This window comes from Myotis davidii, unplaced genomic scaffold (genome assembly GCF_000327345.1).
Source record: "Myotis davidii unplaced genomic scaffold, ASM32734v1 scaffold449, whole genome shotgun sequence".
In the NCBI taxonomy this organism is placed as follows: Eukaryota; Metazoa; Chordata; class Mammalia; order Chiroptera; family Vespertilionidae; genus Myotis; species Myotis davidii.
The window spans coordinates 2,454,539-2,468,023 of NW_006383007.1; the positions used below are offsets into that span (position 1 = coordinate 2,454,539).

A 13,485-nucleotide genomic window follows, 5' to 3' on the forward strand; every position below is an offset into this window, starting at 1 on the left:
GCCGGAGAGTAGTACACAAAGCGGCGGGTGAGGGGAAGCCTAGCAGGCGTGCACCGCGCAGTGAGATCACTGGCGTTATAAATATCCCAGTGCCAGCGCCGGGCTCCGTTCGGGTGGCCTCTCTCTCTCCCCTGCTCCCTCTCTCTCCCCCGAGGCTATGTCCGCCCGGCGCGGCGAGGGGGGCAGCGCCAGAGGCACGCAGCCGCGCGGGGGCTACAGAGCCCGGAGCCAGCCCTACAAGATGCACTTAGGACCCCCGCGGCTGGAAGAATGAGCTTGTCCTTCCTCCTCCTCTTCCTCAGCCACCTGATCCTCAGCGCCTGGGCTCAAGGAGAGAAGCGCCTCGCCCCCAAAGGGCAACTCGGACCCGCTGCCACGGAGAAGATCCCGGGAGGCTCCAGCAGCCGCCGGAACAGCAGTAACACCACGTCTTCCTCTGCCTCCTCCCCCGCGACTCCTCCGGGCAGCCCGGGAAGCGGCTTGGAGCAGAGCAGTTTCCAGTGGACGCCCTCGGGACGCCGGACTGGCAGCCTCTACTGCAGAGTGGGCATCGGCTTCCATCTGCAGATCTACCCGGATGGCAAAGTCAATGGCTCCCACGAAGCCAATATGTTAAGTAAGTTGCTCGCTCTCTAGCAAAACCTGTCCTAAGCGGGTGGCCGGACACTGGGGAGGGACAGCCCGTATTCCCAGGGCCGCCGGCTCACCTACCGAAGCCCCTGCCGTGGAAACAGCCTGGCGGGTGGCGTGGAGACGCGTTTGTGTGGCGTGCATACACGCACGCCACTCGTGGGTAAGGAATGGCGATCCGTGAAGTGTAGCTCCCCGGAGGCTGGTGCACAGAGAAAGGCACCTTGTTTCCAGTTTGCTCTGGTCCCGAAGAGGAGCCTCCAGCCCGTGCCTGGAAAAAAAACCCCAAATCTCCTCCTTCCTCCTCCTCCAGTTCCTCTTTACTTTCTGCTGCTGTTTACTAGGCTAGCATTTTTCATTAGGATCAAAGTGTGTCCCTTTTCCTTACCCATGACTTGTTATTTTTTTTTTTTTGGAAGAATAAAACTGACATACCCCCTGAATCACCACCATAAACCCCCAAATAATATGAATATATATATATAGTATTTAACATATATGCATACGTATGTCTATTGTGTATGCATATGTGCACATTATGTACATATAGAGTAATGTATATGTATATTCTAGGGAAGACAGTGATCTGGCAAACTGGACACGTTTAGAAAGGGCAGCGCGGTGGACATTTGCATTTTAGCTCTAGAGTTGGGTTTAGTAGCGTTTAATATCTTGAGACCAAGACAACACCTTTCCAAAGAGCGGCTAGCCTTTGGCCCCCAAGGACAATTAGGGTCAAGTTCTTTATTTTAAAAGAAATTCAGAGAAGGTTCAATTCGGTACAGGTGCAAATTGTGTAGGTTTTTTTTTTAAGCCAGGTTTTACATTTTCTGAGTTTTCGCTTTAGCTCTTTCTTTCGCTACTTTCTCATTTCTCTTGTCTTCCACTCGGCCAGCATTTGCAGATATCACCTCCCTCCTCCGCTTCCTCTCACCGCCCCAGGCAGCTGGGGGTGTGCGCGGGCTGGGGCGGTCCCTGCCGGGCTTTCCCTCGGTGGGGCCCCAACGTCATTTTGTTATCATAATGAGAAATACCTGAGAAATAAAACATGCTGACCCCGGCCCAGACCGCAGAGAGGGGGAGAGGTGTCCCGGAGACAGCGCTGCTGTCACGGACCCAGGAGTGTCAGCCTGGTAGCTCCTAGGTGTACTTCCATCTCCACCCTCGGAAAGTTCCATTGTTTTGACGCCTTACTGTTTTCCTTCAATGCCTGGCCCTCGGAAATTGCTCACTTAATCTGTTGAGTGTCTACATTCCTCACTTAAAGATGAGGAAACCGGCTGGGAACTTGCTCCGGCTGAAACCCAGGACCATACAGGCAATTGGGCTTCTGGTCCTCCAGGCTCTGGAGGAGCGCGGGTGCCACAGGGGCACTGACCTCCAGAGTGGAGGTGTTCACGCCGGTGTGGGGACCGGCCGGCAGGCCAGCCTCTTCCCTGGGGCTCAGGAGGCAGGAGGCGGGGTAAAACAAGATCTCCCGGCTGCGGAGGTTCACTCTGGAAGAGGGGCGGGTCGCCGCCCACCCCCTGCCTCAGACTAGCGGCTCAGGCTGTGCAGCTCCAGCTGGCTGTGCTGCACGTGGCGAGTGGCCTGGGCACACCGGAGAGAGGCCCTCCACGTGCGCCTCCCCAAGTCCCAGGGCCTCCCACACGCTTCTTAGAGGAGCCCATTTCTATGTTTTTAAGGTTCATGTCACCATGATAAAAGAACTCACTATCTTTGGTGATAGGGCGAAGGAAGGGGAATTTTCTGAGCTTTCAAGAGCAGGAAAGTTAGGTCTCTTTCAGTAATTTCATTTGCCCTTATTTTGTCCCACGCAACCCTTTGCTCCATCAGACATCAGAGCTCAGTGCCCACTGCTAGGACCCTTTCCCCCTTTATCTTACGGAAAACCTTTTTTTATTCTGTTCTTGTAGTTTTTCTAGGAAATTAGTACCACCAGAGGGTAACTTCTGGGTTCCCAAGGGCAGACTCAAAGTTAGCATGCGTCAGACAGCAGTTTGCATCCCAGCGAATTAAAGAATGTCTGGGGTGTGTTTCATGTGCTAGGTATCTCTGAAAAGCAGACTTATTCCCAAGACATTCACCCTCTTCTCTGGGACGGAACCATATAGCCCTAAATAAAAAAGTAAATAAACAAATGAAGCTTAGGCCCTGCCCAACGGGAAGTTGTAGAAAAGTATAGGAAGGAAAATGAGAACAGCTCAACAAAGAATATTTTCAGCTGCATAAGACATTGACCAATATGTTATTTCTAAGATCTAATTTATTTTAAAATTCACTTTGAAAACTGTCTACAAAAGAACAGGGATCTTTTCTAAACAGTGACTAAAAGAACTTTTTTTAAACTATCACTTTCCTAACTAATTCCAATTTACCATAGCCTTTCAGAGTTTAGTCTGTGTGTTTCACATGGCATGTGATCATTCATTCATCCATTCATTCATGCACCCAATATAGGATACCTATTTCACCCAGCCTGATATTTTGGTTACTATTGGACTCATGGGGGAATATCTTTTTGTTTTTGACTGCCATAGGTTTTTGTCAGAGGAAACAATAGCTGAAGTGTTCAAATCATGGTGACTTTTCTGCTTTGTGATGCCTGGAGTGGCCAATACTACTTCATAAGATTGTGCTACCATTGATTCATGAAGAGTGTATGGAATATGTCATATTTACTAGAATGGCATGTAATTTGGAAATTTAAAATGAGTCTCTGCCCTTAAGTAGCTGTGAAAGAGAAACAGAAGCCTGGTAATTACAGTTGGCCACATACACCTTTGAAGGCACAGCACTTGATGGTTTCCTGACATATGTAAACTAAGGCATTGGTCATGGACTGTTGGTTAAAGTACACGAGGAAGCATTTGTCTAAGTCTCACAAGAGACACTGGAAAAGCTGGTATCACAGAGGACAATAGAGGATATATCAGAAATTTACCTCATCACCTAATTCTACTGTCTGTGAGTGAGCAATGACAGAAAACATTGTTTGTGTTTGATGTGTGTGTGTGTGTGTGTGTGTGTGTGTGTCTGTCACAGCTTGCTATTTCAGAAAAGAGTCAAAACTTTGCTCTGAAGCTGCAATCTTTTAAACTCACTAGTTTTCTGTGATATTTGTGAGAGCAAACATATATATTCCAAATATCATGTGACATAAACATTTTTGCAACTGTGAATGTTTTCTAGTTTTACTGTCAGACGTACACACTAGCCATAGATTTTTGAAATAGAATTTGTTTAGCTAAACTATACCACTGAATGTATTCTTAATTTCTCTTATACAATAGTTATCCCAAGTTTTGAAGACAGAGAAAAGAATCAACCTTATTGCACATCTACTCTTATTATGGGGAAATATTAGGGAAGGATTAAGAAAAATGGGACAAAAATAGATGATGAAATCCAATTATTGAATAGAAACAAAGGCTTTGCTTTAATTTCTATTGATTAAGGTTAGTTTCAATACAATGCTTCTGCTGTCTTATCTTGGGCTATTAAAGCATAGGCAATTAGATATTTCTCAATTTAGGGACCAAAAGCTTAATACTATATAGAAAATCAAAGTCTTCATATAAAATATGAAAATTCCAATCATATATTTTGGTTAAACTGAATCTTTAATTTTACTGGTCTTCAGAAATCTGAATTCACTATCAATTTTGATGTTATGTAGAGTCAATCTTTATATAGTCTCCCAAACCTAGATTAAGCAGAATCTGTATCTATTGCATAGAAAAACTCAATTAGTTTGTGTTACTAATCTAATCAATGAAAACAGATAAACTGGATATTTAAGACTCAGACTTTCTAATGACACAGCACATCTGTTGCGGTGTCAACAAAAATAGAGAAACTTCAGTTTTAAATTATTTTTCTTTGGGGATTTTCAGATGGGCTGTTGAAAGCTTTTGATTACATGGAGTATCTGCGCCTTATTAGGAATAGAGAGAAAAGAAAGAAGCCTATATAATTATATTAGTTGTCTCTACTAGAGTCCTATTGTTTTAAAAAATCTGGAGCAGACTAAAAAATCTAGGTATATATTTTCTTCCTGAAATACACTTATTTTGCATTGCCTATGCTTGTAAGTGGATTAAACAGTGTGTGTATAATCTGAGAGACACCAAATGTTTATCTCTTCCAACCTAGATGTCAACCCCAAAATTCCCATATGAAAATTCCTTCTGTGAGCACTACACTTTTCCTTTGATCCTCTTAAATGTGACTACCCTAGGAAAGATACCATGTTGTTGCTAGCACTCTAATGTGAATTCATTTATACTGATCTCTATTCCCTTGCTCCACTCCCCAAGCAGGAGAGGGCCAACATAGCAGGAGAGTGCTAAAATATGGATGTGTGCATGTGGGTGTCCTGAAGAGCGAAAGAGGGTCAAAGAACACAATCCAACTTAAGGAACATTCATTGACTATCTGTGATCTGTGAGACGCAATTTGCCTTACACACTTTTGCTTAAGGATACCATCCCGGCATCCACAATATAAATTGCAAATTTTCATCAAATTTATTATTACTGACTCACAACAAGAGTTAGGAAATTACTGAAATTAAAAAAGAATCCATTTTTGAGAAATGTTTCTTGGGATTTATATATGTATGATTTAATGCACATAGATTTATTATATAGTATATTATGCAAAAAATCTTTAGTGAGTTACTGAGATTTGGCATAGTAAAATCATAGTAATCTCTTGGGGAGGCAGGAAGTTGAATTATAGGGCTTATAGAATCTGCTCTAATATTTTAGAAAAAGAGACTGAAATTACTTTTGAATTTCTGATTTTACCAACATTCACAATATTATGCCATAATTACAGTAAGATTTAGAAGGTGATACCAAAGTTGCCTATGTGAAAAAACTATTATTTTATTGAATCTCGTGTCTTCCCTTGTGGTCCTCATTATTTTAAGTAGAATGATATATGTGAAAGTATTTTTTAAGCTTTCAATTAGATATAATTTTCTTAAAATGATAAAAATACTTGCATTTTCAGACAATCTATAATTTCAGTAGTGGAACTTACAAGAAAAGAAACCATGCAGTATGTAATAAAATAATAACAATTCACATATATTATGAATTTCATCTTCCTCATACATAAAATTCATTATAATGAAAATTTTACACAACATATATCCACACAGAATGTACATTTGTAGAAAACAAGTTAAATGTGTGAAAATGGGTCTTTCTTAAAAATAGAACATGTTAGTTGTTGAACCCAATAGTTTACATAGGCAATGTTTCCACTAAACAAATATTTTTTGGAGCGCTTTTATTTTGACCTCTTAAATGTTAGCATGCAAACACTTAGTGAAATATTTATCTTTTATGCTGCCATGTATTTTTTCGCTAGTACAGAATACATTTGCATTTACAAAACCAGGTAATTTTCCAGAGAATGGAATAAAACACCTCTACCAATGTAGAACCATGGGTAAATTGCAACCCAGTCTCTTCTATGCACTCCATATTGTCTCCTTTGCAGCTATCCACACCTAGACACTTTCTCATGTTCTCCCTATCTCACTTTGAACATATTTACACAGTATTCACATTACATTCCCCATCTCTCAGATATCTAAAATTACTAATACTCTTTGCAAGATCACTCTGTAATTTTGATAGAAAAATAATTTTGCATCAGATATCTATTTATGCTTTATTAAACATGCTACATCCTATAGTGTTTTTAACTTTACAAAATATTCTGTATACTTTGTTACTATTTGATAGAATGATAATACTTCTAAATCTTTGGATGTGCATCAAAGTAATAATTTATATAGCAAAATCCATTAGAAATAGCATTTTGAGATAGCAGTTTCTTTCTAAAAGCAAAAGAAGTTTCTTTTAAATAGTTTTTAGGTGTTTTTTTCCTTCTAAAGAAACATCTACTACAAAATCGGTAGCTGCAGTTTTCTTGAGATGTGTTTTTTTATTCTGGGTTAAGAACATATAACAAAAACACAGTTCTGCTACTCCTCCCCCCCATAAGCTTTCTGATCAAGTATTATTCAGAAATTGAGTTTAATAAATAAGCAGTAGTATTTGCTGCAATTCTAGGTATTAGCTCACTTTGTGCAACATAAGTGCTCAATAAAGATATTCATATGTATTTATTAAATATATGTGTATCCACAATACCACTTTTTTGTAAATTGAATAAATTTATATGTATTTAAAATACTCCAGGGGGACATTATTTTGAGAAAATCAGGTGAAATATAACTATATGCTCAAAATATTAAATATTGAAAAGTTGAACTATTTTCCCTTGTCATTCCTATCTTTGTTTCCTTACTTTCTTCCTAAGACTGGTCCCTTTGTTGCACTAATGAACTATATTATTTTGTTTTTTTTTTCTTTTTTCCAATTTGATGTAGGGAATTAACAAAAAGCCCTATGCTTTTCTTGTGTTCATGTAACACAGGAAAAGAGGCAGGAATTCCAGTTACATACAGATTAAGCCTCATTTTTAAAAATGCTCTGTGAACTGTGGTGTATGATTTTCTTGACCAAGTAGATGTGAGCTTTCAAATTATAGGAGACAGAGGAACTTTGACCTGATAATGTTAACTCTGAAATAGCAAATATAAACATTAACAAAATAAAATACCTCATTTAATTTTTTCCAGAAAAGTCATTCAAAATGTAAGTTGTCTCAAACCATAAACCATTAAACACCTCATTGAGCCAATAATCCCAAGTGACTTACATTGCCTTTAGTATCTTGTTATGTGTAATGTTTAAATAAGCTGCTCACTAAATGATCGAGTTGGTATATATGGATTTGTATTTTTATAATGATGGTAGTTTGAGAGGATGGTTTTCCTTTCTGTAAATCAGTATTGTTTTTAAGGCTTTCACCAGTTTATGCTCATCTTCAGTACAGATGTTATGTGCTTTTTAATTTTAAAGAGCACATTGTCTCTGGTAGAAAAACAATGCATGAGAATCATTTTGAAACATAGTTTTCAAAGTCCTTCAATTTCTTTAGAACTTGAAAAGATTCTATTGTCAACCATTATTTACTAAAAGTGACTGTATGAAAAAAAATTACTAATGAAGTTGAACTACAGTTTTGAATCTTGAAATCTATCATTTTAAATGAACACTTGATTGCCAGCCTCTTAAAATAATGAGTATAACAAAAACTGTTAATACTTTTTCTAAAATTGCATTAGTAAAGAATGGAAGGAATTTGTGTAGAAATTTAATTCTTCACAATGGTATATGGAGGCCTCTGTGTTTTATTTTGGGATTTCTGTCATCCTAGGTATTTTGGAAATATTTGCTGTGTCTCAGGGGATTGTAGGAATACGAGGAGTTTTCAGCAACAAATTTTTAGCGATGTCAAAAAAAGGAAAACTCCATGCAAGTGTAAGTAGAACCACTTTATATTTGTTAAAGGTGTTACGGAGATTTTACATTTGTACAATGGAATGAAGTGACTCTCTAAATTAGTTAGTAGGTAGGAAAACTTGCCCAGAGAACTTAATGTATATAGTTTTTGTAAAATTATATGTATTTTTAACCAAAATGTTGTATGTGTTTTTGTAAGTACTCAGGTAAATATTTTATTTACTTGAAAAGATAGAGTCCACAAAAATTTAAGGATAATTGCATTTAAAAATAACATTCTCCAAGTGATTGCCATTATTTATTGTTTAAAAGTTGTCCAAGTGAGAGAAATATGAAAATAACATATTATATAACATTTTCAAAATTTATATATTTATGATGATTATGTGTGTTTAGTTGATCAGGTTCTTTTTTAATTTTACAAGTTATTCATGATGTCAAAAATTGGGTCATAGTAATATAGCATATTTATATTTTAATAAGTATGGAGGGAAGAAAGCAATAATTAGGCCACTTTGACCCTATATAGAGAAATTTTATTTGCTCCATTTGTGAAATATTCATCTTATATTTTTGTTGCATCAAAACAATTTTTAAAACTATGATTTTTAAAACTTAATTTTTAAAACTTAATTTTGCACTCATAAACATTTCTTCAGATCATACATATTTTGTAAGCAATTTATAAATTATAGATTGCTTTGCTTTGTTCTGAAAATGTTGATTACTCTAGAAGCATTAACACATTTTAAAGATAATAAAATATGTTTAGCTTAGTTTTCTTACACACAGATTCGATTTCTATTAGTATATATGCACAACACTTAATAATAATGTATGCCTTTTCTATAGTATACTAAGTTTTGTCACATTTAAGTCATTGAAAAAGCAAGTCTTTAATGATAGTCCTTTAGTCCTTATTCCCTTTCATTCTTATTACAAATTAGAGAAAGATCACTTTTCTAGTTTTCAAAATATATAGGAAGTTTTAATTGGGTGAAATTTACTAATTATGATTTCTACTTTACAGACCTTTAAAAAACTCAGTGAGAACTCCATTTGATTCAGCGTGTAAGACTTTTAATCCCCCCCCCTCCACACACACACACCATCTAAATGTGATTTGTTAAATACCACTTGGAGGAGGCAGTAGCATTCAAGCGATTTCTACAGTTATTTGAGGATTAAATGAGATAACACATGTAAAGCTTTTAGATCAGTGTTTGGTACATTGTAAGTGCTCAACAAATATTACTTATTAGTATGTGATGATCTAAATATAGTAATCTACTGAAACTTCAGTTCATGAAGATAAATGAAAAACCTTTTTAAATCACCCACCACCAGAATTATAAAATGATTTACCTAGTTTATTTTCTGAGCTGGTTATTATATTCTAGTAAGCTATAATATAGCATTCATAAAATAATTGCTCTTTGATTTCTAAATTATTTTAAGGGGCAAATTTCTGCTGGCTTTGGAAATGTAGGACATGCCACTTTATTTTTAAATTTTGATTTTGAAAAATCCACATATAGAATAGAAAACGATGACCAAACATCTGCACGGGAAAACTTCTCATTCAACTTCAAGCTTATAAAAGGTTGAAACACCTTCAAAATCCATCAGAATAATATGCAGCATGTGTATAAAAACTTTCTCTTACTAGTTTGTTTTGGGTGAAAATATTGATTAATTTTTTTCATATTCATGTCCTAATACATGAAAAAAAAATAGACTAAACTTAGGCCAGCTTAAGGATAATTGCCACAGAAAGCAAAGTATTACAAATGGATGCCAATTAGAAAGGTCAAACTGAGAGGTTAGGATACATGATTCCTCTGTCAAAAGCAAGTAACAAATTTCCAGAAATTTGACCCAAATGTCTAAGGATGGCTGGCTGAAATAATGCAGATAATGTAAAAACAGCATCTGTTATTCTTTCTCATGTTGGCAGGCTAAAGTTATTTCATGGAATAATGACTTTTAAACAGCACAAAGCAAGTCTTGCTCTTGTCACTCACGGAAACTCTTTGATATAAAAGTCATTCTGATGACTTTGAGCTGAATTGTAGATAAAAAATTAAGCCCCATGATTATGCGGATTCTTTTTAAACCAATTGTCTAAGCCCACTTTTTCTTATCGGAGCTTTTATTAGCACTTTTTTTTCCTATCTGGAAACCTAATTAAATTATAAAGTGATTCATTTTGAAGGAAGTTGAATTTAGAAATGGTATTAATCCTAGCAATTATCCGTTTTAATCCCAGATGTTTTTCTTTCCTGTTATCAATTTCTACTTAAACATGTTGAGAAATTGTTAGTGTAACTTTAATATACTTACAGTACCTGAATTAGCTGTTTTACAAAATTGTATGATAATTAAAAAGGCTAAAAAACCTTAATTTTTTAGGATTAAATGTGTAATTTGTGATTTGTTTCAAATTAATAATTGTGTAGAGGCATATACTGAGTATCTTTATAATCATTTTCACACACACACACACACACACACACACACACACAAAGTCCTCACTTAATGTCATCAAGAAGTTCTTGGAAAGTGCAAATTTAAGCAAAACTATGTACAGTGGGGCCTTGACTTACAAGTGTCCCGACTAACGAGTTTTTTGAGATACCAACTGTCTCTCAGCCGATTTTTTGCATTGAGTTGATAGAGTAATTTGAGTTAACAGCTCCTTAACGAGCTCCTTAACGAGCTCGGTCTTGGAATGAATTAAACTCGTAAGTCAAGGCCCCACTGTATAAGGAAACACATTTTACCAAAGGCTAATTGATATAAACACAAGTTAATTACTATGGCATATCTCATCACAAAACTTCTAAATAAAGACCCCAAACACTTCTAATATTAAACATGGAAAGAAATGTCAGCTATACAGATATTTAAGAAAGATTAATAAGAACAAGTAAGATCATTCTTTTACAAGCCACTTATTCAGTTCAAAGTCGTGCAACAGATCAGGGCTCAGGACGGGAACACATTATGGCCTGGACACCCTCCACTGAGGGTGCAGTCACACACACCCACACTCACCCACACTGGGACAATTTAGACATGCCAGTGCAGTTCATCTCAAGTGCACGTCGTTGGGATGTGAGGAGACACCGGAGTACCCAGAGAAGACCCATATAGACATGATGAGAATGTGCAAACTCCACACAGACAGTGGGCCCAGCCCAAAATAGATTTTTTTCCTTATCAGCACTATAATAAAATGATATTGAAGGAAATAACATTATTCAAGGACCTGCTCTATGTATACAATCATCACGTATATCTTAAACTTACACAAGTTATATGCCAATTATGTCTCAATAAGATTGGAAACAATTCAAAAATTAATAAAGACTACGTTTAGAGTTTTACCTATAAAGTAAATGTGAAATAAACAATGTAAAGTATTCATATAATTATGGGGAAAGTAAATCAATAGTCTATTGAGAAACATTCATGGATAATTGTACGTAGATCCTCAACCTGGTTTTTATATTAACAATTAGAATATTAAATATCAGTTACTAGATAAAGATAATGTATTTGCAGAATTCTTTAAAAGCTCTTTGACTCACAGCATCTTATTACATAGAGGAAGAGTCTCTGAGATATTTAAATATTTCCCTAGGTTAACACAGTTAAGTGATTGAACTAGACCTATATCCTTTTTAAAATTCTGTCTTTCTCTTTACAGGCTATACTGCTGATAGGTAAAAGTTAGTTTCCAAGAAGATATTATGTTTTGTTTTTACCTAAAATGTAAAAAATTACATTGTTTTTACCTATTATTTTATAAGAATTAATAATTTCATAATACTTATTATTACATTTTAAAGAACAAATACTGTGGTTTATCTTTAGAATATTTTGCTTGTCCCTCTCCAATTCTCCACCCCCCCACCCAACACCATCACACTCTCTCTTCCCCTCTCTCTCTCTATTTCTCTCTCTCATTTCAAGCCCTTTTTGAAATATCTTTTACACCATCTACTTCTGTTTTTCCCCAATGCTTGCTTTTAAAATCTGGAAAAAGGGGGCTGTGTTTGCCACAGAACTTATCACTGAGTTTGACAAATGTTGGTTATTCAATGTGATGATGACTTTCTTAAGGAACCCCCGTTAAGATGAACTCTCAAAACAGAGAAGAGATCTGTGGTGTCCACAGAAGATCTTCATTTAGAAAATGCATCATTGCCAATGGACACAAAGATGGGAAATAAAAATATCAGCCTAGAATGGTTAGACTTAGGCAACATTTACTCTGACTTATTTTTGTGCTAAGTTTGTTAACTCTGTTATAAGTTTTCTTTGAACTTCAACCATCTTACTATGCACTGCTCCATGCAACTCTTCCAATGTACATACTCTTACTAATTTACAGGCAGCTCTCCTTTAAACCTCTGCTAGTATAATCTAAATATACAATGCAATCAAATCCTACCATGCAGGTTTGTTCAGCATTCTTTACAAGGATGAAAGTGTATGGTCTTCTCAAAATGCACTGGGAATCAGAGAGAGTAGGAGTAGAAAATTGCTCAGCAAAGAGTCGTGAGGGTTAGTCAGAGCCCTCGCCGTGACCTCTTTCTCAACTCATCATTCCCAGCCTGGGATCCCTTATAGAACTGGGCATGCTTCTCTTTCTGCCTCTATCTTTTTGGCTGTCTTTTCCTGCTCTTTCTTGACACTGTTCCTGCTCTCTCCTCAGATTTGTTGTGTTTATGGAAAGTCCTATAGAGAGCTTTTCTGCATTTATCTGAGATGGGTCCAGATATAAGAGGCCTTAAGTGTCGTGGTTCAGAGCACAACTAAACTGTATCATTATGTTCAAATTTGTTCTATTTATTGGTTTTTATCAAGGTTGAAAGTAGGAAAATTCAAGTTACAATCTATTGTGATAGTTGAGCATTTAAAATGAGATAATACATATAAAACACTTAGACTAGTGTCTGGAAACTATATCAGCATTTCATGTTAAAAACAAACTTGATTGCTCTCAGGCAGCTGTTTGATGACCCTCAATCTCTTCTCTTAGAAGACTTTCTGATTTGGGGGTCAGGCAGCTGTGACCCCTCAGATATTCAGACCATTCCCAAATCCTATTTATTATTGACCTTTTTTTCCCCTTGAGGCCCAAACTTTTCATGTATTGAGCAGCCCTTATCTCCTGGGTTTTTCTTTTTCCAAGGAACCTCATTTGAAAGCAAAATTCCCAGGTTCAAGCTCTTAATGAGACAAGGATTTCCAATGCTCACAGTCGTAATTCTTTCAGAGTCCGGTTGTGCACCTTGTTTCTCTTTTCCTTCCAAAAATGTAAATCCCAGAAAAGGTGGTTGCCAGATATTCTTCACTCTAAAGTATGCATGACAGCTCATTGCCTATTGGAGAAAAGCATTTCAGTTTATTTTAAAGATCCAGGGAGAAGCATGTGGTAGAATTATTTTTGTTT

The 13,485-nt window shown here is 36.8% G+C and overlaps 1 protein-coding gene across 2 annotated transcripts in view; it reads left to right on the top strand.

Annotated features, from left to right (window-relative positions):
- Positions 1–8: 8 nt before the first annotated feature.
- FGF5 (fibroblast growth factor 5) overlaps positions 9–13,485 on the top strand; it is a 21,238-nt gene continuing 7,761 nt past the window's right edge. Inside the window, exons 1-2 of one of the 2 annotated variants that reach the window (XM_006778187.2) lie at positions 9–616; positions 7,936–8,039. In XM_006778187.2, the coding sequence (XP_006778250.1) occupies positions 271–616; positions 7,936–8,039 (450 nt within the window). In that variant the 5' untranslated portion in view covers positions 9–270. The remainder of the gene's footprint in view (positions 617–7,935; positions 8,040–13,485) is intronic. The other variant, XM_006778188.2, reaches the window with a different exon arrangement.